Source organism: Thalassophryne amazonica, chromosome 8, assembly GCF_902500255.1.
Source record: "Thalassophryne amazonica chromosome 8, fThaAma1.1, whole genome shotgun sequence".
NCBI lineage: Eukaryota > Metazoa > Chordata > Actinopteri > Batrachoidiformes > Batrachoididae > Thalassophryne > Thalassophryne amazonica.
This window is the reverse complement of record NC_047110.1, coordinates 86,301,024-86,327,486: the sequence shown is the minus strand read 5'-3', so window position 1 is coordinate 86,327,486 and position 26,463 is coordinate 86,301,024. Positions and strand designations below refer to the sequence as shown.

Here is a 26,463-nt window from a genome sequence, read left to right as displayed (position 1 = left end):
TATAATATATTTGCTTGGCAAATTTGGACCAGGGTCAATAACACACAAGTCTCAATATACCAAGATGGTAAAATCAGACTGGTAGTAAGTTCAGTGGCTGCTACAGTCTAATTTTACCTGGTAAATTCAGACTGGTGGTAATCTCAGACCGTGACACCGGTTTCCTCCCACATCCAAAGACATGAACAAGTGTTTGTTTGTTTGTGGCCCTGTGACAGACTGGTGTCCTGCCCTGGGTGTACTCTGACTCACGCTCTATGATTGCTGGGATTGGCTCCAGCCTCCCGCGACCCTTAATTGGACTAAGCGGTCGAGTGTGTGAGTATGAAGAATTAGGTTAATTGAGTTCGGTACTGGTTTTTTGATTGTGCGTTGTACTATTGTTTGTCCTGTTGTGTTGAGATATATTACTTCACTGATTAACCTATATTGTCTGGTTGTTTTTTTCTCTTTTTGGCATTTGTTGTTATGAGTGTATACATATATACACACACACACACAAAATATAAACGCAACACTTTTGGTTTTGCTCCCATTTTGTATGAGATGAACTCAAAGATCTAAAACTTTTTCCACATACACAATATCACCATTTCCCTCAAATACTGTTCACAAACCAGTCTAAATCTGTGATAGTGAGCACTTCTCCTTTGCTGAGATAATCCATCCCACCTCACAGGTGTGCCATACCAAGATGCTGATTAGACACCATGATTAGTGCACAGGTGTGCCTTAGACTGCCCACAATAAAAGGCCACTCTGAAAGGTGCAGTTTTATCACACAGCACAATGCCACAGATGTCGCAAGATTTGAGGGAGCGTGCAATTGGCATGCTGACAGCAGGAATGTCAACCAGAGCTGTTGCTTGTGTATTGAATGTTCATTTCTCTACCATAAGCCGTCTCCAAAGGCGTTTCAGAGAATTTGGCAGTACATCCAACCAGCCTCACAACCGCAGACCACGTGTAACCACACCAGCCCAGGACCTCCACATCCAGCATGTTCACCTCCAAGATCGTCTGAGACCAGCCACTCGGACAGCTGCTGGAACAATCAGTTTGCATAACCAAAGAATTTCTGCACAAACTGTCAGAAACCATCTCAGGGAAGCTCATCTGCATGCTCGTCGTCCTCATCGGGATCTCGACCTGACTCCAGTTCGTCGTCGTAACCGACTTGAGTGGTCAAATGCTCACATTCGCTGGCGTTTGGCACGTTGGAGAGGTGTTCTCTTCACGGATGATGCGAAGGAGATGTGTTGCACTGCATGAGGCAAATGGTGGTCACACCAGATACTGACTGGTATCCCCCCCCCAATAAAACAAACTGCACCTTTCAGAGTGGCCTTTTATTGTGGGCAGTCTAAGGCACACCTGTGCACTAATCATGGTGTCTAATCAGCATCTTGGTATGGCACACCTGTGAGGTGGGATGGATTATCTCAGCAAAGGAGAAGTGCTCACTATCACAGATTTAGACTGGTTTGTGAACAGTATTTGAGGGAAATGGTGATATTGTGTATGTGGAAAAAGTTTTAGATCTTTGAGTTCATCTCATACAAAATGGGAGCAAAACCAAAAGTGTTGCGTTTATATTTTTGTTGAGTATATAAATATGTGTGTGTGTGTGTTTTATGAGAGAATTTTTTGTTAAGTGTGTGTGTGTGCGCTGAATAACTTCATTCATTCAAGATAAAACTACATAATAACCATTGTAGAATATATAACTAATTTCTGAAAACGGCCATTCTAAAAGAGTGTGACCTTTCAAGATCACCCAAGGTCAAAGGTCATGTGACCAAGGAAACATTGATCTGAGTCATATTAGTGTTTCACAACAAACAACTCTTTCTGCAACAAGTTCTTTAAAACAGCCGTTCAAACAATGTTTGAACTTTTAAGGTCACTCAAAGTCAAAGGCCATGTGACCAGGAAAAATGTGATATATTACCCTGTATTATGACATGATGTGGAATTACAGCATTGTTCAGCTGAGAACGAGCACAGACAGCGCTTTGATACATGAACGAAGCAGTACGAGCAAACATGAAGGACTTGAGACAGGAACGTGCACTTGCCTATGATGGTGAGTTTGGCAGACAGCGTCTTGTCTCCAACCTGCAGAGTGTAGGTGCCCATGTCACTGAGGCTCACCCTGGATATGCACAGCATGTGCTTCGTTCCCATCTGTTTCACTTCATATTTCCCGTGAGAATACTGGATACGCAGCAGCTCTGTGCCCTGAATTGTAAATAAAACAGCAGGATAAGACAAGAAGTCACAACTAAATGGCTGCTGCACTTCTGATAAGCGTTATCATGATACTAGAATTTTAAACTCGATACAGATACAGATAGGCCGGAAAGTACTTGTTACTCTACATCATTTTCAATACCACAGGGAGAAAAAAATAGCAAAAAATTAAGAGGGTTGTTTTTTAAATTAAAGATTAGAACAGTACAAACACAACATCAGTCACTATTCAATATTTATTTTAAGTTGTCTCATAGTGCAAAATGAAAAATACAGCAGTATAACTGAGATTTTTTTTAGTCTATTTTACACAGGTTGTGCAAGAAAGGCTATTTTTAGGTTGTCTGAGGTAATGCAAAAATTCCTGAAAACACTTTATTAACAACTTATTTATGTCTTCCTGGTAAAGATGACAAAGCTTGATTGTGTTACTGCATACATGCATTTTGTTTTCCAAGTTCATAAAGTAAACACAGTTTTTGGGAGTTTCCAACTTGGGTTTTGTGAACCCTCTTTAATGCAGCATTAGTATGACACTTCAAGTATGAACCGGTTAATGGACCTGGAAGTCACTGCTTTGACACCAAACAACACTTAACCAAGACAGTGCAATTTCATTATATCAAACACTGCTCTGTTATTTTTTTTTCCTTTGGCCAGTTTTCATTTTTATCACTCCTGGCTGTCTCTGACTCCATTGGATGTCCCAGTGAGGTGGAACGAAGCACTGGTTCTTCAACCACTTCAAACCAAAAGGAGACCGGTTGGAGAGTGTGTGTGTGTGTGGTGTGTGTGTGTGTGGTGTGTGTGGTGTGTGTGTGTGTGTGTGTGTGGTGTGTGTGTGTGTGTGTGTGTGTGGCGTGTGTGCTTGGAATTTAATGGTAGTTAAACGAGTGAGGGGAGGGGCTGTGTTCCTACCTGTCTGTAGTAGTGTTGTGTGAAGTTGTGCTAACTGGCGTCATTGTTGGCATCAGTACTGTTGCAGATGCGTATGTAATCTGATATACATTTTTAGTATCTGAGTATCAGATTTTTTTCTGATCAGCCTTCTTCTGACCATCACAGCAAGAAAAAAATAAATTAATTAATAATGGTAATAATCACCTGAAACCACATCATCTTGATGTTGGGATCCTTCAGTTCCAAAATGGTGTCAAAGACGACGTTGGTGTCCTCTTTAGCTGCAATGTCCTCCAGAGGCTTCAGCACGCGTACCATCTGGAGAAAACATCACATTTATCCACACATTTGAAACAGAACAGGCTGACAATGTGTCACTGCACAGTGTTTCTCCATCACTTTCCAGATAAGCTGAGCTGAATCTGTGTGTGCTGACATTCTGCTCTATTTTAAGCCATTTTTTGTATTATCAGATCCTGCAGCTGTGAAGAAGCTCTCTGTGCGTCAGGCCCACCTCCACCTCCTCTTTCTTCTTCATCTCCTTCAGCTTCTCAGGATTCCTCTGAAGTCCGTGTGAAACCGTACTCAGCACAAATTCTATCATAGTCCTTCTTATCGGCTCCAGTCAGGATCTTTAACATCTCCTCCTCCGTAGGCGGCTTCTTCTTCTTTTCATCTTTCTTCTCCACACTGCTTCACAAGAAGAAAGGCTTCAGAAGGCGGGAAATGGGTGTACACGCATGTTTACGTGAGCTAGCTGTGTGCATTAATGTGCACGCCTGACAGGGGGGATGAAAGCTCCAAAGTATAATCTTGTGACCACCACAGCGACCACAACAAAGCACTGCACGTCTCATCTCGTAGATATTTCTGGATGCATGGTTGAGAATCAACCAGGGCACATCACAAAAGGTTCTGACACCCACAGGTTTTGGGGCGTTAGCATTAAACAACTGGTTTGTGTTCTTACCGCTTCTTCAGCATCTTTTTGATTTCCATTGCTGGATCTAGACACAAAGACAGAGCATGTTCACTACACGACAGGATAAAAACTATAGCTAAATAAAACTTTTAAAAGGGACCACATTATGACAAGGGTATGATAACCAACAGTTATGGCTTTACAGTGGAGTAAAGCCTGTAAGGTCACCCAGTCACAGACAGGCAATACATTAAGTGATGAGAGCACATGTACAGTGGGGCAAAAAGTATTTAGTTAGTCCCTGACTGTGCAAGTTCTCCTACTTAGAAAGATGAGAGAGGTCTGTAATTTTCAGCATAGGTACACCTCAACTGCGAGAGACAAAATGAGGGGGAAAAAAATCCAGAAAATCACATTGTAGGATTTTTAAAGAATTTATTTGTAAATTATGGTGGAAAATACAGTTGTGCTCAAAAGTTTACATACCCTGGCAGAATTTTTTCTTTTTTTTTTTTCTTTTTTTGGCCATTTTTAAGAGAATATGAATGACAACACAAAAACTTTTCTTTCACTCATGGTTAGTGGTTGTGTGAAGCCATTTATTGTTAAACAACTGTTTCCTCTTTTTAAATCGAAATGACAAGAGACCTACCCAAATGACCCTGATCAAAAGTTTACATACGCCTGTTCTTAATACTGTGTGTTGTCCCTTTAACATCAACAACAGCTTGGAGTCTTTTGTGGTAGTTTTGGACGAGGCTCTCTGATGGTGAAGCTGCCACTGAATATGTCTTGGACCTTATTTACATTAATTACAAAGAAATACAAACAGTATGGCACTTTATGGTAAATCCGCATGGAGTAGACAGTTCTCAAAAACTGAGTGACTGTGCAAGAAGTAGAAGAGTGAGGAAAGCCACCAAGACACCCAGACAACCCAGGAGAAGCTATTGGCTTATGTGGCTGTGATTGGAGAAATTACGCACAGTACAAGCTTTGCATTTTGCATCACTACTCTTAGCTTCATAGTGGAGTAGAGCAGAGAAGGATTTTCTTTCACCAAAACAGATCAAATCCAGGCTTGCATCTCAGATGTACCTTCTGGCAATTTGTAGCTAAACTTTCAGGTCTTCTTTTTAAGAAAATCCTCCTCTATACCACTTCATCATGAGGATGGATAACTGGTGATACAAAATGCAAAGCTTGCACTGTGGGTGCCACGTGTATTAATGGCATCTGTTGGAACTCGTTATCTGTATAAAAGACCCCTATCCACAGCCTCAAACAGTCAGACTCCAAACTCAACTATGGCCAAGACCAAAGAGCTGTTGAAGGACACCAGGAAGAAAATTGTAATGTGCACCAGGCTGGAAAGAATGAGTCTACAATAGTCAAGCAGGTTGGTGTGAATAAATCAACTGTGGTAGCAATTATAAGAAAATGGAAGACATACAAGACCATTGATAATCTCCCTCGATCTGGGGCTCCAAGCAAGATGTCATCCCGTGGGGTCAAAATGATCATGAGAACGGTGAACAAAAATCCCAGAACTACATGGAGCGACCTGATGAATGACCTGCAGAGAGCTGGGACCAAAGTAGCAAAGGCTACACACTACTCAGAGAGGGACTCAAATCCTGCAGTCCCAGATGTGTCCCCCTGGTTAAGCCAGTACATGTCCAGGCCCATCTGAAGTTTGCCAGAGAGCATATGGATGATCCAGAAGAGGACTGGGAGAATATCATGTGGTCAGATGAAACCAAAATAGAACTTTTTGGTAAAAACTCAATTTGTTGTGTTTGGAGGAATAAGAATGCTGAGTTGCATCCCAAGAACACCATACCTACTGTGAAGCATGGGGGTAGAACTTTTGTGATTGACCAAATACTTATTTTCCACCATAATTTACAAATAAATTATTTAAAAATCCTACAATGTGATTTCCTGGATTTTTTGTTCGCATTTTGTCTCCCATAGTTGAAGTGTACCTACGTATGTTGAAAAAATTACAGACCTCTCTCATCTTTCTAAGTAGGAGAACTTGCATAGTCAGGGACTGACTAAATACTTTTTTACCCCACTGTAACTCCAGAAGAAATTTAACATGCACATAACTGATCTCTGTAATAGATGTGGAGAAGACAAGGGTACACTATTCCATTGTCTATGGTTATGTCCGAAGAAGTTGAATTAACAATACAGCAATGTGTCTGTGAGACTAGAGCTGGACAAAAACTGTTTTTGTTTGGTTTTTACCCCAAAGAATATCACATTAACTGCTATGAGAAAATCTTTATAATATTGGAATACCACTATCGAAGAGAGTGATCACTCTGTCGTGGAAAAAGATTGGCAAACTGAGTATTGCAAAATGGTTCAAAGAAGTTTTCTTATGCTTTCCATTGGAAAAATAGCACTTATTCTTTAAAAGATAACAAAGATTTGTCTTATTTACTGTATGAAAGTGGGATAGAATAATTATTCCCTGTACAGATCCACAGCCTTATCCTACAATCTGACACGGTCCATCATGTAACATCTAGAAGGCCTTTCATGGACTCAAGAGCCTTTTTCAGTGTACCTTATTCTTGTTTGTTTGATTGTTTTAATGTATATTGTTGTATATTTTTCTATATTCTTTTGCATAAAAAAAACTCAATAAATACGTATATTGTTGGAAAAAGGGGTGGCACACGTTGTGCAAAATCAGTTTTATCTACCTTTAACTATTCTGAAAGGTTGAGATTTCATGTTAAACATCCAAAAAGGTTTGACAATTTAACAACTGTGCATGAAGAAATTCCTGTGAGATAAGTCAAATGTAGGACTGAAATGGCTTGTTTTAGGCTTGTGTGACATATGTCATGGAGAACCAGAGTGGCTCAGAGGCGCCCTCAGAATCCTTGAAGCAGCGTTATATAATCACTATTTCTGAACAAAATGGCAACAAATTAATATACATGGAAAGCTTACCTTATCTGGAACACAATAAGTCCTTGCACAACATTTTACAACAATCTTATCCCAAAATAATGCCTACAAAAACACAAGATAGACTAACATTTGATCATCCAGCTCCGCTTCTTAAACAAGAGTCTGGATCTACACTTTATCGACTGTGAGGAGACGATGAGCAATTCATGGATTTCTTACCTGAACATTGGCCCTGATGACTACCCAGCTAAAAAAGTACATTATACCAATACTGCTACAACATTATGGTGTCACTGTCACAATTTTTGGGAGTTTACATTGTGGAAATGTAATTTCATGGAGTTTATAGAGGTTACCAAGTTGTATAGGATGACTAAATGGACCCGATATTTAAAAGGTTTGGGTTTTACTCTAATACATTGACAGCTATGTTTGAACCTTGCACCTTGAAAGTCATGGGAAATTTTCTATGCCCCCACCCATGATTGAACCAGACACCCATCACATATGAATTGAATGTCCACATTGGCTTGCAATGATGAGAAATGGCTCAGAACTACGTGAACATGTATAGAATTTTGTCATCTCAGTGTTGTAGCAACCTCTGTAAGCTCTATAGAATGACACTGGCAACATTAAACCTTAACCAACATACAGCATTGCATTTTCATAGACGAGAGTGGTTGTCATGCAAGCATGAGGACTTGGTTGATAAGATTACCTTGTCCATAGAAATAGCAAGAATTTATCATCAAATAGCATATAATTAAAAATATAAAGAACTCAAATGCTTGAAGTTACTGTTGTAGAAGTGAGACAAGTGTTGGGTAAGTGGGTCACCATTTCCTGTAGCCCATAGCATACTCTGCTGATCACAAACAAAAAGCTGTTTGTTTCCAACTCTGATGGTTGCAAAGGCCTCACAGACTGGGGGTAGTCTAGATAGCTGCTGGGCTAAAAGCGTAGCTTTGTTTTTCTTGATGACATCACTTCTTGGGGGAAAGGGTGCTTTAAATTTTAAAATTTCAGTAAACTAACCGAGAATGTTATGTATTGATGGCTTTTGTTTAGCCGTGGCAACAGGCACAGTTTCCCATTCATAGAATATCCATTTAAAATGATTCCCACAGAATGTTGTTTTTTATTTAATTATGCAAAAAGTGTTGTGTAAAAATCAGTTTTGTGGACAACAGTAGAGCCAAATGTCAAAAACCTTTTGAATTGGTCGTTTCTGCAGTTATAATTTATACTTTATTATTTATCAGCATCATAAAAGTTAATTGAAGGAGATGACTTGAAGTAACTTGAAACAGATATTGCGGATTTATCATTTTTAAACCTGAGAATGTCTAAACTTGAAGGCAACTCATTTTTCAAAATTTGAAAAATGTTTTCTGTCAAATGGCAAAAAAGTAAATATCATTTTATCATATGTGAAATGATAATAAAGCTTTGCTTTTGGGTATATCACTTAACATTGTTAGCACTCATAATGTTTGCTTTTGGTGTTGTTTAATCGGAAGCATCACCTTATTGACCCCATTCCTACCAGGCTGCTCAAGGAAGCCCTACCATTAATTAATGCTTCGATCTTAAATATGATCAATATATCTTTATTAGTTGGCTATGTACCACAGGCTTTTAAGGTGGCAGTAATTAAACCATTACTTAAAAAGCCATCACTTGACCCAGCTATCTTAGCTAATTATAGGCCAATCTCCAGCCTTCCTTTTCTCTCAAAAACTCTTGAAAGGGTAGTTGTAAAACAGCTAACTGATCATCTGCAGAGGAATGGTCTATTTGAAGAGTTTCAGTCAGGGTTCAGAATTCATCATAGTACAGAAACAGCATTAGTGAAGGTTACAAATGATCTTCTTATGGCCGCAGACAGTGGACTCATCTCTGTGCTTGTTCTGTTAGACCTCAGTGCTGCTTTTGATACTGTTGACCATAAAATTTTATTACAGAGATTAGAGCATGCCATAGGTATTAAAGGCACTGCGCTGCGGTGGTTTGAATCATATTTATCTAATAGATTACAATTTGTTCATGTAAATGGGGAATCTTCTTCACAGACTAAGGTTAATTATGGAGTTCCACAAGGTTCTGTGCTAGGACCAATTTTATTCACTTTATACATGTTTCCCTTAGGCAGTATTATTAGACGGCATTGCTTAAATTTCATTGTTACGCAGATGATACCCAGCTTTATCTATCCATGAAGCCAGAGGACACACACCAATTAGCTAAACTGCAGGATTGTCTTACAGACATAAAGACATGGATGACCTCTAATTTCCTGCTTTTAAACTCAAATAAAACTCAAGTTATTGTACTTGGCCCCACAAATCTTAGAAACATGGGTCTAACCAGATCCTTACTCTGTATGGCATTACCCTGACCTCTAGTAATACTGTGAGAAATCTTGGAGTCATTTTTGATCAGGATATGTCATTAAACAAATATCTAGGACTGCTTTTTTGCATTTTGCTCAATATCTCTAAAATAGAAAGGTCTTGTCTCAGAGTGATGCTGAAAAACTAATTCATGCATTATTTCCTCTAGGCTGGACTATTGTAATTCATTATTATCAGGTGTCCTAAAAGTTCCCTGAAAAGCCTTCAGTTAATTCAAATGCTGCAGCTAGAGTACTGACAGGGACTAGAAGGAGAGAGCATAGCTCACCCATATTGGCCTCTCTTCATTGGCTTCCTGTTAATTCTAGAATAGAATTTAAAATTCTTCTTCTTACTTATAAGGTTTTGAATAATCAGGTCCCATCTTATCTTAGGGACCTCATAGTACCATATCACCCCAATAGAGCGCTTCGCTCTCAGACTGCAGGCTTACTTGTAGTTCCTAGGGTTTGTAAGAGTAGAATGGGAGGCAGAGCCTTCAGCTTTCAGGCTCCTCTCCTGTGGAACCAGCTCCCAATTCAGATCAGGGAGACAGACACCCTCTCTACTTTTAAGATTAGACTTAAAACTTTCCTTTTTGCTAAAGATTATAGTTAGGGCTGGATCAGGTGACCCTGAACCATCCCTTAGTTATGCTGCTATAGACTTAGACTGCTGGGGGGTTCCCATGATGCACTGAGTGTTTCTTTCTCTTTTTGCTCTGTATGCACCACTCTGCATTTAATCAATTAGTGATTGATCTCTGCTTCTCTCCACGCATGTCTTTTTCCTGGTTCTCTCCCTCAGCCCCAACCAGTCCCAGCAGAAGACTGCCTCTCCCTGAGCCTGATTCTGCTGGAGGTTTCTTCCTGTTAAAAGGGAGTTTTTCCTTCCCACTGTTGCCAAGTGCTTGCTCACAGGGGGTCGTTTTGACCATTGGGGTTTTTCCGTAATTATTGTATGGCCTTGCCTTACAATATAAAGCGCCTTGGGGCAACTGTTTGTTGTGATTTGGGCGCTATATAATAAAATGATTTGATTTGATTGTAATCTTTAATATCTGCTTTCAAGACATCTGCTCACCTATAAAAGGCTGCTGTCAAAACATGCAATGTGACCCCTTTAATATGATAATTGTAGTGTGTGTCGCATACTTTCCGTAATAATGAGTGATATGGAATCAATTGCTTCTCCGTGCTCGTTGGAAGCAACACATTTTGTAGACATCAGCATCTTCTACGGTCACGTTTTGATCTAAAGTGGAGAAAAGATGTCACATTTCTACAAAATTCATCAGAATGGCTCTTTCATCACTTTTTGCAAAGATAATAAAACATGACAGCAATGTAGTTAAAACATGAGAGGAAACACATCACAGACAGCCCAAACAGAGCCTGCTGCACTTCTGGATTCTAACAGAAGGAGGCAGTGCCACGTTAGGAATCCCACGTAAACATTTAGTACCACAACTTAACAGTCATCCTTTACCAGAGAAACAGATGGCCAGGGGAGATGCATATGTCAGCACCACAAGTTAATTGCTTGATAATAGCTATTTAAGCTTCACTTAAGCTTCTCAGCTGAACAGAGAAAGTGCTTAAATCCACTCCAGAGTGGTTATAGATAAAAGGATCAGAGAGAGGAGTTTTTTTTTTCTGTCCACTTTTCCACATGATGCATAAGTACGCTGTCTGAGATGACAGCACCAAGATGGCAAAGCCACTAAGTTCATGGAAAGCTGCCTGAAGCCGCTGCACGGAGCAGCTATATGCAAGTTTTCATGCAGGACCCACAGCCGCCCCGCAGAGCTTAGCGTAGAGCTGCTGCACAGCCCACAGGACCCGCTGAGAAAGAGCCACAACACAGGAGCTGTTCTGCTGGAGCCACAACGCAGGAGCCATCGCACAGTGCTGCCACACAGGACCTGCTGCACAAGAGCCGCCGCACAGCGCCGCCACACTGGACTTGCTGCACAAGAGCCGCCGCAGAGCGCCGCCACATAGGACCTGCTGCACAAGAGCCGCCACACAGCGCCGCCACATAGGACCTGCTGCACAAGAGCCGCCGCACAACGCCGCCACATAGGGCCTGCTGCACAAGAGGCGCCGCACAGCACCGCCACATAGGACCTGCTGCACAAGAGCCGCTGCACTGGGCCGCCACATAGGACTTGCTGCACAGGAGCCGCTGCACAGTGCACAAACCTTTTCCAGTGTAAAATTTTATGGAATTGGAACGCAGTGATCTAGCTTGTATTGTAAGTAGCAGGTGCAGAAATAGGACCTGCTACACAGAAGCCACCGCACAGCGCTAATTTAGCTTGTGAAAAGCCACTTGTTACAGAACTTTGACCTTGAAAATGTTTTCCAATGTAAAATTTTGTGGAATTGGAGTGCGGTGGTCTAGTTTGTATTGTAAGTAGCAGGTGTAGAAATTCAAAAGTCTACTGGAGCATTTTGTCTGCCAATTTAAAAACAAATAAAGCCAAATGAATTAATATGCAGCAGGACAGTGCTCTTAAACACACGGCCGCCTCACAAAGACTTTATCGAGGGCAAAACGTGGATGGTTGTCAACTTTCCGAGTCAATTGCCAGCGAGGAATTTCAGGGTGAAATCCTGGTATAAGATGCTGTAATTCAGAACAAAAGAAGAAAGTTAATCACTTTTACTTTTAGACTTGTGTGACATAATATTTTTGCTCACCTAAAAATTGAGAGGTCTGATACAAAGTGTGTTGTGTTCTATGTTGTTCAACGCTTCTAGATGTAAATTGTAGGAAGTAAAAGGTAATATCCTAAAGTGTGTACAATAAAAATTAATTGACGTATCATTCCAGTACTTTTGAGAGCAGGGGTGGTGGCCAAGTGGTTAATGCGCTTGGTTTCAGTTCAGAAGGCTCCGGTTTCAAATCCCACCCCTGCCACATTTCTCCATGTAATGTGGAGTTGGCGTCAGGAAGGGCATCCGGCGTAAAACCTGTGCCAATTCAACATGCAGATCCACCTTGGATTTGCTGTGGCGACCCCGAGTGCAAACAAGGGAGCAGCCGAAGGGACTTACTTATTCCAGTACTTTTGAGGCAGTCTTTATGTGTACTTCTCAAAGTCAGGTTTCCAGGTACTTGTGCAAAACAAAAATCAGCAGCATTAATCATAAAGGAGTGCAGTTACATAGCAGCATTCCATCTGATGCCAGTGCTCAAAGCACTTTACTGCAGCACCTATCGGGATGCTGCTGTGCACGGCACTCATCCACACACCAGAAGCAACTTGGACACCACGCCCAAAGGGCCTCTGTGATTTTCCTGTCTGACGGGAAATTGAACCAAGGATCTTTTGGTCATAAACCTGTCTGTCTAACTTCTACACCACTTCAGATGAACACCTGCAATGGGTGGAATGGGCTAATTTACTGACGGATCTGGTTTTGGGGTTTTGGGGCGTATGGGTGGCACGGTGGTGGCTTAGTGGTTAGCACTGATGCCTCACAGCAAGAAGATTGTGGGATTGCTTCCCGCCCTTTCTGTGTGGCGCTTGCATGTTCTCCCTGTGTCTGCGTGGGTTCCCTCCGGGTGCTCCGACTTCCTCCCACATCCAAAGACATATAGATTAGGTGGATTGGAAACTTTAAGTTGACCGTAGGTGTGCATGTGAATGTGTTTGTCTGTCTGTATGTGCCCTGTGACCGAGTGGTGTCCTGTCCAGTGTGTCCCCCACCTCACACCCTGTGACTACAGGGATAGGCTCCAGCCCCCTCCGTGACCCTTAACTGGAGTAGGTGGGTGTAGAAAATAGATGGACGGGAGCATTTGACAATTAGGGGCTGTCTTGATTCAATTATTTATCTGGTTGTGGATTTGATGGTTGGGTGAGAACTTGAGAACTGGGGACTGTCCCGATTCATGAACTAATCTAGTCATAGCTTTGGGGGTTGAGGCTCGAACTGGAGAATTGGAGACTGTTGTAATTCAATGGCTGATTTGTGTTTGGGGTGTGAACTAAGGTATAGCTGAATTGAGTGACTGATGTGGTTGTGGATTTGCAGGTTGGGGTGAGAACCTGAGAACTGGGGACTGTCCCAGTTCATTAATTGATATGGTTGTGGATTTGGGGGTTGGGGTGATAACTCAGGAACATTTTAATTCAGCGACTGATCTGGCATCGATGAAATCACTGATTTGTTAGATGAGATGAGATGAGATTTATTGTCATTGTCATTACACGAGTGCAACAACAATGAAATTATGTTTACACTCCATTTACCTCAGACAAGATACAGCAATTTATCCACAATTATTGCTTGTTTACCGTAATAATGGCACACATCAGAATTAAAGACAACACATATACATTTGACATTGTTTATGTGCACTAAACTTGAAGCAGTCCGTCATCCGAATTGTAAGGTAAAGTGGGTGAAGCAGGAGGGGCCCACGCCACCCAGCTTGGGGAAGCCAGGGTGAGGGGAGTGGAGAGACACAGGGGGGTAATAGGGATGGAGGGAGGGAGATATGCGTAGTGTGTGTCATTTTCTGTCTGTGTGTGTGTGTGTAAAGTCTGACATTGCTAGACAGCAGGCTTTGGCGGGGGGGGGGGGGGGGGGGGGGGGGGTAGATAGATAATAAGGGGGAGATGAATTCCTTCACCAAGGCTGTAGATCCTTCTGGGGGAAGAGCAGGGAATTTGGCCTTCAGGAGCCGATAAGGCTGCCATGTTGACGTTACATGGAGAGATACAGAATTCCATTTACTGCACCTCTGACCATCCAGAGTCCAAATTTATGTAGAATATTCTCCAGTCCTTAGTGGAGTCTGTTTGAACAGAACACTGGCCTTCGTGTCCTGAACATCCTTCAGCTGTCTGTCATAGTGAACACTGGGTTATATATGGTTGATTAGCTGCAACATTTCTATCTCTGAATGTTCAAAGCAGATGGTAACTCTACAGACTCCACCCTGCTTGATGTTTCTTCCTACAATAACTAAAACACCTGAGAAAGTTGTTCCCTTATGGCTATTGCCAAAGTGCCTGCTTATGGGTGGTTAAGATTTGAACCTTGCCCTCATGTGACTTACCTTGTGACTGGCTCAGTCGGCTCTCTGTTAGCTGTGGACTGGATGAGCACACTTGAACAGACTAATCAGCTTTTGCCAGAGTAGGGAGAGATGAAAAATATGCAGGTTATATCCCTCCAGGGTACAGAAAAATAAAAGACTATTGATTTAGACTCACCAGTGAGTTCTTGGACCCCTGAGGGTTAAAATTCCCTGTGCACCGAGACTGAGAACCAGTACTTAGACCATAACCTCATTTCTTGGGGAAAATTGCATTGAATGCTTGAGCTATTCCCATTCTCACATGTTCTCATGCATGCAGGAGATTCCAAACAAAGAGATGAATATCTTCTCCCACTGTGGTGTCAGTGATGTGGAAGCAGACTGTTCTAGACACTGATAATAAAACCCTTTAATGGGAGGGATGCAACCTTAAAAAGCATCATAAAAACCAATTATGTGTGAAAAAAAGAATATAGCCAAAAGAAAAGAAGTGTGCAACTCACTCTCCTTTTTTTAGTGTTATATGACTACAAGAAGACACAGTTGATTTAATCTACAGAAGGTTTATTTTGTTTTTCACAGCCTTGGGTTTATTTCAGATCCTTAGTAATGAGCTGCATCGTGAACTGATAGTTTTATAGTCAAACCTTGAGAATATGGTGGTTGATGCTGTCACAGAAACTGTTGGCGGTGTCGGAAAGAGGGGACCCGCTGGCTCGCTCCCAGATCACGCTGGGTGAGGGATTCCCGGTCACCTTGGCTTTGAACACTGCATTATCACCTATCAACACAGACCGGACACTGGAGCTGGAGATCAGCAATCACACCATCAGACTGAAGACACCCGTGCACAGTTACTGTGGAAAACACTATTGCATAGCTTTATTATTTCATTTATGCTTCACCACCAGAGGGGGGAAATCAAGAAAATAATTTGAAACATCTATCTGTAAAGCAAGGAACATCTGTGTGTGGGAATGTGGCTCGCATATCTCTCTGACTGTTTGTCAGATCGACCTCAGATTTTGCATATGGCTCGTGCATGGCACAATGATGTGCATCCTTTATTATGAAAATGATTGGGATTCATTTTCAAAACCTTTATTTTGACATTAAACATTTATTTTGACATTGTAACATTAGTACCTTCAAGATGGCGTGCTCCGTGGCGTCTCTGTCCTACAAACAATCAATTGGAATTATTGTTGCATTGCTGGCACCTTCTGCATACTCCGTTATAGCAGTACTAAATCCTCTTGATGAGTCCAGGATCTTTCAAGTATTAAGTACAAGCCAACACTTCCCCCCTTTCACTTGACCTTACAGCTACAATTGATTTCCTTCAGTTTTTACGTTTTAATGGATAAACCATTCAAAAATGATGAGATATAGTTTGTAAAATAAAATATTTTGAGCTAAAATTAAAGCACTGTGCTGGATACTGTACAGGTATATTCATTGGTTATGATTTTTATTTGTTATATTACAACTGGTGGCATTTGAAGGTGATGCATTCTGGTGATAGCATTTGACAACATTTTATTTAAAATTCAATTTGTTTGGTGGTGGTATTTGGCATTAAGTTGTGGTATTGATCTGGTGATGTTTTTTTTTTTAATTAATATATTTTAGCTCCCAATTTTCTATTGGAACACAAGCTTCCTATGGGCACTGCACTAGTTTTCTTCAAAACAGTTGATGATGTAATAAGGCTGCATTTAGCATAGCATGTGATGTCTTCTTTTTTGATAAATGTTCAGAAACACAAGTTTCAAAATGTTTTGGAACTGTCTTTTGTATTTGCCATCACTAATCTGCAGTCACAATGAAAAGTTTTGTTATTACACCTAACCACACATTCTATCCATTCTTTCATTCTGGTTTTATTTTCCTGCTCCTTTGTATATTTAATCCCATATAGTCCACCTTAGTGGGCATGACCCATGGTTGTCAATAATGTAGTATGTATACCATCTGCTTACATTGAGCTACAATATTAGGCCTTGGGCCAGACCCCTGAAAGTGGGTGTGTCACTACTAAGTAGCATGGAAAAACTTACCACCCATAATTTACTAGGTACATAAAAAGTAAGTCACTTCAGCTGCTTCCTTGTGTTCACTCAGATTCACCACAGCAGAACCAAGGTGGGTCTGCATGTTGATTTGGCACAAGTTTAATGCCGGATGCCCTTCCTGATGCAACTCCACATTACAAGGAGAAATATAGCAGGGGTGAAGTTTGAACCTTCTGTACTGAAACTAAGCGCACTAACCACTTGGCCACCACCATTGCCAGGTATGTGGACAGACTGACTATGGCCATATATCCATAGTCATTATTTAAAATTCTCCTGTCATATTTAGAAGTATACCACATTATTTGTCTGATCATAAAGATTAAAAAAAGGTATAGTTTGTACCGTATTTTCTATGACTGTATGTTTTGAAGTTATGGGGTAAAAACTGTTGGGTTTGGTTCTTTTGGGGTTCGGTCAGGGTTTGGTTCTTTTAGTTGTCCCTGTGTTCTTTGGTTGTAAGTCCTGTCCTCTTGTGGTCTGTAGATGTGTGGGTGTGATGAGTTTGTGTGTGATGGTGTGTGAGTGTGCCACGTGTATGTGAGTGTCTGCCTCTTAGGATCTGTGGGTGAGAGAGTATGTGTGTACATGTGGGTGTGTGAGTTTGGTCCATGTGTCATCAGGTGCTCCTGCCCTGTCCTGTCTACCTGTGTGTGTGCGTGTGGATGTCTCTATCTCCCTGCAGTCTGTCCATTCATCGCTGACTCTTTGTCCCGTCCTTGTCCCATCCTTGTCCCCTGTCTTGTCTCCCGGGCCTGGGTCCCCCTTGGTTCAGGGTTTCGTGATTGTCCCTCAGTCTTGCCACTGTTGCATGTTACACCTTTGAAATCCACTTTGGGCTTTTGGTATTTAATATTTGGGAATTGTGTTTTGGTCCTGTTGCTACTTCTGTTGTATTTTTGTGATCATGGTATTCTGTTATCTTTGTGGGTTTTCAGCGGCTCTTTTCTTTATGTGTCTGTGTGGTCATGTTATCTATTCTGTCATAGGAAATGGTGTTTGCTGCCCTCTCATGTTCCTTTTGTGTTAGCACATGTTCTGATCTGACTAATCATAACACCTGTATCAGTTAAAGTTATTTAAGCCGCGCCCTCCTCACTGTCTGTTTGCTGGTCAATTACACTCAGTTCCTTGCTCCTGTCAGATCTCTGGTGTTTTGTAAGTGTCTTTACCCTGCTGTGAGTTTGTGGGGTTTTTTTCCACCTTGTTGGTCTTTTTTCACCCAGTCTGTTTGCTTTATTTTGGAATCTAGTCATTTTGGATTATTTGGTAACAGTTGTATTCTTACTGTCACCTTGGAGAAGTAAAGCACTCATTTTTGTGAACTCAGCTCTTTGTATCCTGGCTGTCTTGCATCTGGGCCCTATCTTGACTGTTTAAAATGAAAATTGGAACAAAAAAAAAAAAACAGCAAAAATGGTGAGAAAGGTCCATATTCACTTTGTTCCGGGGTCAAAAGTTAAAGTTGCTTTAATTTTTGTGAAACATACAGATTAGTGGTTGAGTTAATAGAGTATTTAATTAGATTATTATAGAGTTCTTAAAAGGAATAGTTTGTACCACCAGTTATGCTTAGTTATCATTTTACAGGGTAACATGTTATGTCATGCAATCCAATAGATGTCGACCTTCCTTGACCATTACTTTGGAAACCAAGCATTCAACACTGTTAGAACTATTCTATTTGTTAATCCTTTCAGCTCAAAAAAATTATTTGCATTACTTTTAACCAAAATTGTCAACTGTGTCAGTAGCATGGCCCAAGCAGAGGGTCACCCCTTTGACGGCTATACGAAAATACAAAATGGACAAAATGGAGCCTGATAATCATGAAATTTCGTTACATTTTACCCCATTTCATGGTTATAAGAACCCATTTCGTCCATTTCTTATTTTAGTATCTCCCCCCCCTTGAGTCTGGCCTGCTTGAGGTTTCTTCCTCAAATCATCAGAGGGAGTTTTTCCTTACCATTGTCACCTGTGTGCTTGCTCTGGGGGTTAGTAAGGTTAGACCTTACTTGTGTGAAGCACCTTGAGGCAACTTTGTTGTGATTTGGTGCTATATAAATGAAATAAATTGAATTGAAAATTGGAGCATTTGTCACCATTTTTGCTGTTTTCTCCCATAACACCATAACATTTAGCCATGGATAGCCATAACTGTACCTTCTTGGAATCCCTATGATCAGACAAAACCTTTCAATATCACTGGAGCATTTTAAATTTTGACCACTATCATCCTTCATTGACCCCCTACCTGGCTATGGCTACCACCTTGGGAGTGTTAACTATATATATATATATATATATATATATATATATATATTCTTAGATAAGTGGGCAAAATGCTATATCAAATGCTTTGACACCCTAAGTGATAGTGACCAACCTGTCTCATGGACAGTATAAAGTCAGTCCATGAATGCTACAACTGTGGCAACTACAGTGTTCTGCACATTGGAAGCAAAAGTTTCTTGTTCAGGAGAGAAAACTAACAAAATTACAGGTAGAATCAGGCTGGAAAAGGCTCATACATATGCAAAATACATAATCTTAACTCATGTTACACTTTGTTGTTTGTGAGTTCTTTGTGACATTGATGAAATATGATACGTTAGATATTAAACCACCCACGGAGTCAAATTGAAATCTCCACTTTAAACAGTAGTTTGTGCCATTTGGAGTTTCTGGGTAAACCATGGACAAGAACCTAAATTTAGTTTTGGGGGCTCATAGGTGTTTAGAATGCAATTTCTAGAGAAATCATGGACTTTGCAGAAGCTACAGCCTGCCGTTTAAAATTTCAAGGTGCTTTGAGATTAAAGGTGGAGTTCCACTCACCCTCTTGGGCAGTAATAGGGCGCAGTTTCTCCTCAAAATCTGGGACAGACTCTCCCTTTGGGATCTGGAGAGATTTCTGTACCTGGCTGAAGGACTCCACCACAGTTGAGATCTTCCTCTGCACCCCAGAGTGCTCTGAGGGAGCAGAAAACATTAGAGTTGTGTTAAAGCTGTGCCTACAGGCTTCGATCAAAATGTGACATCATCTTCACGCATGTCTGGCCAAGCAAACATGATTCTTTTTTAGGTATCCACATTATATGGTGTATATTCTTCCTATCATAAACTTCTATTTTCCCTCTTACATACATATATATAGTCTGTCTCAGACATATTTTTCCTTATCATATATTAGAGAAGCTTGAATCTTCGACTGGACTGGGTTGCTTGACCCGAGGATGTTTCGCTTCTAATCGCAGAAGCTTCCTCAGCTAAAATTCTTGCTCTGGTAGTCTGACTTCTGTCTTGACTCTTGTAGAGAAGAACAGAAGCCAGCCAAAGCTGGAGTTTTAAACCTAACCAGACCCCTTCTACCGAGAGGCAGGAGGGGTCTAGTCACTAGCCAATAGCACTCTGCCTCTCGGTAGGAGGGGACTGGTTAGGTTTAAAACTCCAGCTTTTGCTGGCTTCTGTTGTTCTTCTCTACAAGAGTCAAGACAGAAGTCAGACTACCAGAGCAAGAATTTTAGCTGAGGAAGCTTCTGTGATTAGAAGTGAAACATCCTCGTGTCAAGCAACCCAGTCCAGTCGAAGATTCAAGCTTCTCTGCTATGGAAACCACCTGGACAACCTGGACCACCTGGACCTGGAATGTATATTCTCACTAATACATATACATTCTTCCTCTCAAATTACATGTATTGTCCTTTTCACATACATATATTCCTTCTCTCACAATAATCACACACATATGTACTCTTCCTCTCACATTCATGAGACTGAAATAATGGTTCTTGATCCAGTGAGACATCGGCATCAATTTGACCAGTTAACACTTAGCTTAGGCTTGTGTCATACATCACACTGACAAAATGAGGAACCTTGGAGTAATTTTTAATCCTACATTGTCCTTTAAACTCCACATTAGAGATATTACAAGGACTGATTTCTTCCACCTGTGAAATATTGTGAAGATTCATCCCATCCTGTCTATGGCTGATGCTGAGACCCTGATTCATGCGTTTCACTTCTAGACTGGACGACTACAATGTTCTATTTTCTGGTTTATCGCAGTCCAGTATTAGGGGTCTCCAACTGGTTCAAACTTCTGTGGCCAGACTTCTGACACGAAGCAGAAAGTTTGACAACATTACACACACTGGCTTTCTGTCCCAATGAGATCAGATTTTAAGGTTCTGTTACTAACCTATAAAATTATTCATGGACTGGCACCTCCCTACTTAGCTGACCTACTTAAACCCTACGGACCGGCCCGGGCTCTGTGTTCTCAGGGTGCAGGACTACTTTGTGTCAATAGGGTGAATAAAAAGTCTGCAGGTCACAGAGCTTTCTGTTATCATGCCCCTGTTCTGTGGAATGATCTCCCTACATCAATAAGTCAGATTCTGTAGAGACTTTCAAGTCCAAACTTAAGACACACTTATTTTCTGTTTCGTATGACTAGCATACTGGCATAGTGCTACGCTTGTTACTCTTAATTCATTTTAGTAGTAAACAGAGCGTGCTGTGGCCTCAAATTCATCTAAATTATGGGTCTTTTAGTGAAGCTTAGCGCTAGTGGCTGGCGATCACTTTAGTATTTCTTTTGTTTTTCTTGTTGCTTAATGCTGACAAATTATACTGTATTTGTTGCCTTTCTGATGCCTGATTGTTTTTCTTCTCTCTGTTTGAGGTGCAGCTCCATCCAGAGATGGGTGTGGTGTCTGTTTCTGTAACCCTCCTGTCCTGCGCACCGGTGTTGCAGACCGAATGGTCCGCCCCTAAAAATCGGTTTTCCTTTTGCATATGCGCATGCGTTATTATTTCGGACCACAGCAGCACATCTGAGACCCAAAGCAATTAAATGGATTAATGGGATTATTAACAATCAGATGATAAAGGTAAAACCTCTTAAATCATTCTAAAGTCAGTTTTAAGCAGAAACTCAGCAAAATTCCGTGACGCTTTGAAATGACCGACGCGCAGTGAAAGCATCAGCTAGCAGCTTGTTTAGCTGCGGTGCTCTGATCACTTCCGCCACCTTTTATGAAATAATGCTGAATTTATGTGGAAATGATTGTTGTACAAAAGCTTCAGATATCTGTGGCTGAGATAGATGACTGGAGTGCAGTTTGAAGCAGAAACAAGGTGTTAATTCGTGAACCGCATCATTGGGGGGGACCAATTCTTAGGGGACCATTTGGTCTGTGACACGGTAACATTTCTTGTATACAGTGGTCCCTCGTTTATCACGGGAGTTACGTTCTAAAAGTGACCCGCGATAAGCAAAATCCGCAAAGTAGTCAGCACTATTTTTTGCAATTATTATAGATGTTTTAAGGCTGTAAAACCCCTCACTACACACTTTATACACTTTTCTCAAACAGGCATGAACATTTTATCACTTTTCTCTCCTGTGTAAACACTCTTTTTTTTCTCTCTCTCTCTCTCTCTCTTCTGGGCGAGAAGATTATAAACAGACACACGCAGAACTCTCCCTTCGCTCACTGCCTCCGGAGGTACGGATGCGGGACCCGTAAAGAATCCAAGTCCTCTCTCGGTGGCCACGGAGCTCTGCGGCTGCGGTCAACATCCGCATTAAAACAGCGAGCGTAGTCGCTGGACCTGTTGCCAGATTTGGCACAGCTCTGCACAGCAGACAGGAGGGCGGCGTGAGCGGGCCGCTGCTGCGTTTACTGAACCCGCAGACTCGGTAAGCGCATCGGAGGCAGTGAGAGCAATCACAGTGATGCCGACCTGTGCCGCAACCGGCCTGCCTGTTAAGGACGCAGAACACAATGCACTGTTAAAAAAAAAAAAAAGCATGCAAAATTGCACTAAAAAAAAATCAGCGAAACTGCGAGGCCGCGAAAGGTGAACCGCGTTTTAGCGAGGGACCACTGTATTTGTTTTGTGAATTTTGTAATTTAGATGGATAGATTTGTCATTACAAGTGCAATGAAATTTCTTCACACCCAATCACCTCAGACAAAAATACAATTAATCCACAATTATTACAAGTTGAACGTAATAATGACACACATCAGAATTAGAACAACACATTTCATTATGTACGCTAAACTTTAAGACAGTCCATCATCCGAATTGAGTCAATGTGGGGGTGCTGCAGCAGTGTCCCGCGCAGCCACGAGCTCGGGGAGAGTGGCAGGGCGGAGGCAGGGGGGTGGTAGGGGTGGGGGGGGGGAGATGTGCGTGCTTCATGTGTTCAGATGAGATGAGTTTGTATCAGTTTCTGTCAGTGTGCATAATGTCTGGAGTTGCCTTGACAACAACAGACTGTCGGGGAGGATAGAAGATAAGAGGGCAGCCGAATGGTTTTCCAAGGCCATAGAAATTCTTCTGGAGGAAAACAGCGGGGTGTTTTGACCTTCGGAGGCTGATAAGCTGCCATTTTTAGGGTTGAGCAGAGAAACACATTTGCAGCTCCTCTGACCGACCAAATCCAATTTGAGTATTCCCTGGTCTCCGACATATTCCTTTGCAAGGCATACATTTACTCCGAGATGTTATCCACCTTATGTCTGAGTTCAGCGGTTAATGCAATCTGAGAATGTATCACCTTGCCCAACTCATTAATCATGACGGCTGTCTTGCCAATGTGTTGGTAGCATGGTCCAGCAGAGGGTCACCCCTTCTGAGTCTGGTCTGCTTGAGGTTTATTCCTCAGAGGGAGTTTTTCCTTACCACTGTCGCCTGTGTGCTTGCTCTGGGGGTTAGAAAGGTTAGTTCTTACTTGTGTGAAGCGCCTTGATAATTCTATATAATTCTGTTCTTTCTCTTGCATACAGATTTTGTCCCTTTCACATATGTTCTTTGTCACATTTGAACATTTGTAAAAGGGACAATGGGACTGTTATGCTCACATACTCTTCCTCGCATACATACATCTTACTCTCACATACATGTATCACTCATCATGAATATATATATTTTCAGTCATGCTTGCATATATTTGCGCTCATACATGCATATGAGCGTTCTCTTACCTGTACATAAATTGCAGAATGTATGTATGTACGAGTGAGAATATGTATGAGAGGGAGGATATAATAGAGACGGGTATAGCTACAGCCCAGCTGGAGGGTGAGTGCTAAAGGTTGTGAGATCAATCACCAAATGTGGGTAAGTGTTATATTGCCATTGAGCAAGACATAGAACCACATAAATGGCTCAACCTTGTTGAACATTACCCTCTGACCCCACATAATGTGGATTACAGATGTAGAGATGGAAGAAAGAGAACTTATGTATGAGAAGCAAAGAATTAATTTAAACTTTATTAAACCAGGTTAGTCCCATTCAGATAGAGTTCTCTTTATAGACCCTCATAGTGTAGAATTGAATAGTGTAGAACCTTAATTCTCTGAGGGACTTGTGCAAGGGATCAATAAAGTTCTGTCTGTCTAATTGTCTTTATGTGCCAAATAGACTGTTGTCCAGTGCTTCCATGTGCAGGGGTGCTGAAAAGGGGAGAATAAGGAGAAGGATTCTAGGGGCCCTTGATTGACAATTATAATACTGTCAAAATATTATGGGGGGCAGTCCAGTAAGATTCTTTTTCATGGGACCCAAAATCAATGGTGGCACGCCTGTCCATGTCATGTTGTTGTGATGAAGGCTACTTACCATCGTGGGTTCTGGATAAACCCTGAGAAACCTTGCGCAGCTTGGTGGAGCTCATGGAAGTAGAGGTGGAAGATGTGGAAGAGGACATCTGTAGCTCAGACATTTCTCTTATGTGACTCATCTGCTGTTCAATCTGCTTTGTCCTGCCCCCGCTGGTCTTAAATAGCTCTGCAAGCTTGATGATAACGACGTTGGTGCTGATCTGCGGCTGTCCTTTGGGTCGGTAATGAGCAGGGAGACGCTGACACACAAACAGCCATAAACAGAGATGATGAGGGTTCTATCTTAAGAGTGGCAGAATGACAGAAGCAAGCAATCCACTCTTTGTCTGACTCTTAATTCTGCTGGGTCTGGTTGTGCCTAACAGCTTTTTGTCCTGATATATTGCTTCCAGTAGATAAACGGGATCCAGAGAGACAGGGGAGAGTCTTAACAATGCTCTCTATATTCACACATTGATACTGCTAATACCCTTGTGTGCTCAGATAACAAAACGAGGCGTTATGACCGGCTTGGGTTTGTGTTCTGGGGACATGCTCGACAATCTGTGGATGCATACATGTACTGAATGCACTTTTTCACTCCATGTCACTGATAATTGGGTTTGTGTTTCCAGAAATAAGCACTAAAAAAACCCCAGCCCCTTATTGAAAATCACCTCGCTTCCTTCGCTTATCCCCTGGTCTTTCCTTGCTCTATCATCCGCGTTCAACTTAAACTACAATAGACCTCTGCCTTTGCCAGGATCCTACAAAGACTCAATTAAAAAGGTAATCTACACACCTGCTGTGTGAGATAAACCATCTACTGATGAACTCTGCTTTTCTAGGTTTAGGTCTAAATAAACATATCCCAGTTGGACAAGTCCCAAATGGACACATTTGGCAGGGATAATAGTAATAATAATTTTTTTTATTGATATGCCACTTTACCAAAGATTCAAAGTGATTCTCAGCAATAAATTTAAAAAAAGCAACATGTTAGTTTGGTCTTACAGACCTCTGTTGATCTCCACCACCTTATCTCCATGAGACTATTCTACAGTAACTGTGCATGAACAGGAAATGCTCCACCATCTGCTGTTTTCTTGTGCGTTTTGGGGCCACACAGCAAACCAGCCTCCCATGAACATTTAAGCTGGTATGTTGGGTTCAACCATATCAGTCCTGTAGACTGGCGTACAAGCCATTCAGTATAGGTCAGGAACAGAACGCTAAAGTCTGCCCTCAGCCAAACAGCCAGTAAAGGGGAGCAAACACTTGGGTAATATGGGTCAAATTTTCATCTTCCAGTCAGCAATCAAGCAGTTGCATTTGGATTATTAATGCAGATATTTTGTTTGTATTGTTCAGATTTTGTGATTTGGCCTGTTTATGTTCATGTATGGTATATAGGTTGTTTTTTTTTTTTTGGGGGGGGGGGGGTGTTAGTCTTGTCAGTCATTTGACAAGACTTTGTTGGTGTCTGTTGGTTTTTTTGTTCATTAGTCTTGTCTGTTAGTTTGTTCACCTTAAATTTGTAGTATTTTTTTTTCATCTGATTTAACTTTAAATTTGGTGATACCATGCAGACTGGCGGGGCCTATAGGTCTATGTTTTTTGGAGTGGGTCCAATGATATTTACAATTGATAGGCTTGGGTCAAAGCTCACAAATTTTGGAAAAATATGCCAAAGGCCACCTGGTGACAAAAAACAGAAGTACAGCTTTACCTTAAAAACAGTCAATCGGAGAGGAAAAAGGACTTTGTGTAATAAAACCTTATATTAAACCTTATACCATGTTGATTTATTTTTATAGATATGTCCCTTGGGTCTTAATTGTTATTGCTTTGATCAACCTACCCAACTTTCTCGTACCACCTCGTCTGCTCGTCCCATCTCGAGTGATGTGGGCAATGCTCCACCGCAAGGGAAAATGCTTTCGCCAAGGATAAATGTAGTCCAGAATTTTTGTACATGTGTGTGTAAACTACTACAACAGTAGTTTGTCATTTTCCATTCAATGAGTGTGTAACATTTCAGGATGAAATGCATCTTATATCTGTATTAATGGAAAAAGATATTTGACAAGAGTTCTTGTTTTTATTTTATTTTTTCGGAGATCACTGTGTACTTGTACGTGCACTGACGCAGGCAGTGCACGTCACTGAGCAACCTGACCCGCAGTTGATGTGGATGTGGCATTTCATTTGGTATTTGTTTGCCGATATTTTATGAAGTTGATTTATTGTCGTTTACATTTCCTCTTCATTACAACAGGCTTCCGTTTAGATAAAAT

General features: G+C 41.4%; 1 protein-coding gene across 1 annotated transcript in view; it reads right to left on the bottom strand.

Annotated features, from left to right (window-relative positions):
* Nucleotides 1-26,063, bottom strand: part of LOC117514945 (immunoglobulin superfamily member 22-like) — a 44,312-nt gene extending 18,249 nt beyond the window's left edge. The window contains 11 exon segments of the mRNA XM_034175513.1: nucleotides 2,079-2,241; nucleotides 3,358-3,471; nucleotides 3,668-3,705; nucleotides 3,708-3,726; nucleotides 3,729-3,846; nucleotides 4,124-4,160; nucleotides 10,560-10,659; nucleotides 15,111-15,244; nucleotides 19,380-19,514; nucleotides 24,186-24,426; nucleotides 26,028-26,063. Of these exon segments, the coding sequence (XP_034031404.1) occupies nucleotides 2,079-2,241; nucleotides 3,358-3,471; nucleotides 3,668-3,705; nucleotides 3,708-3,726; nucleotides 3,729-3,846; nucleotides 4,124-4,160; nucleotides 10,560-10,659; nucleotides 15,111-15,244; nucleotides 19,380-19,514; nucleotides 24,186-24,426; nucleotides 26,028-26,063 (1,135 nt within the window).
* Nucleotides 26,064-26,463: the final 400 nt, after the last annotated feature.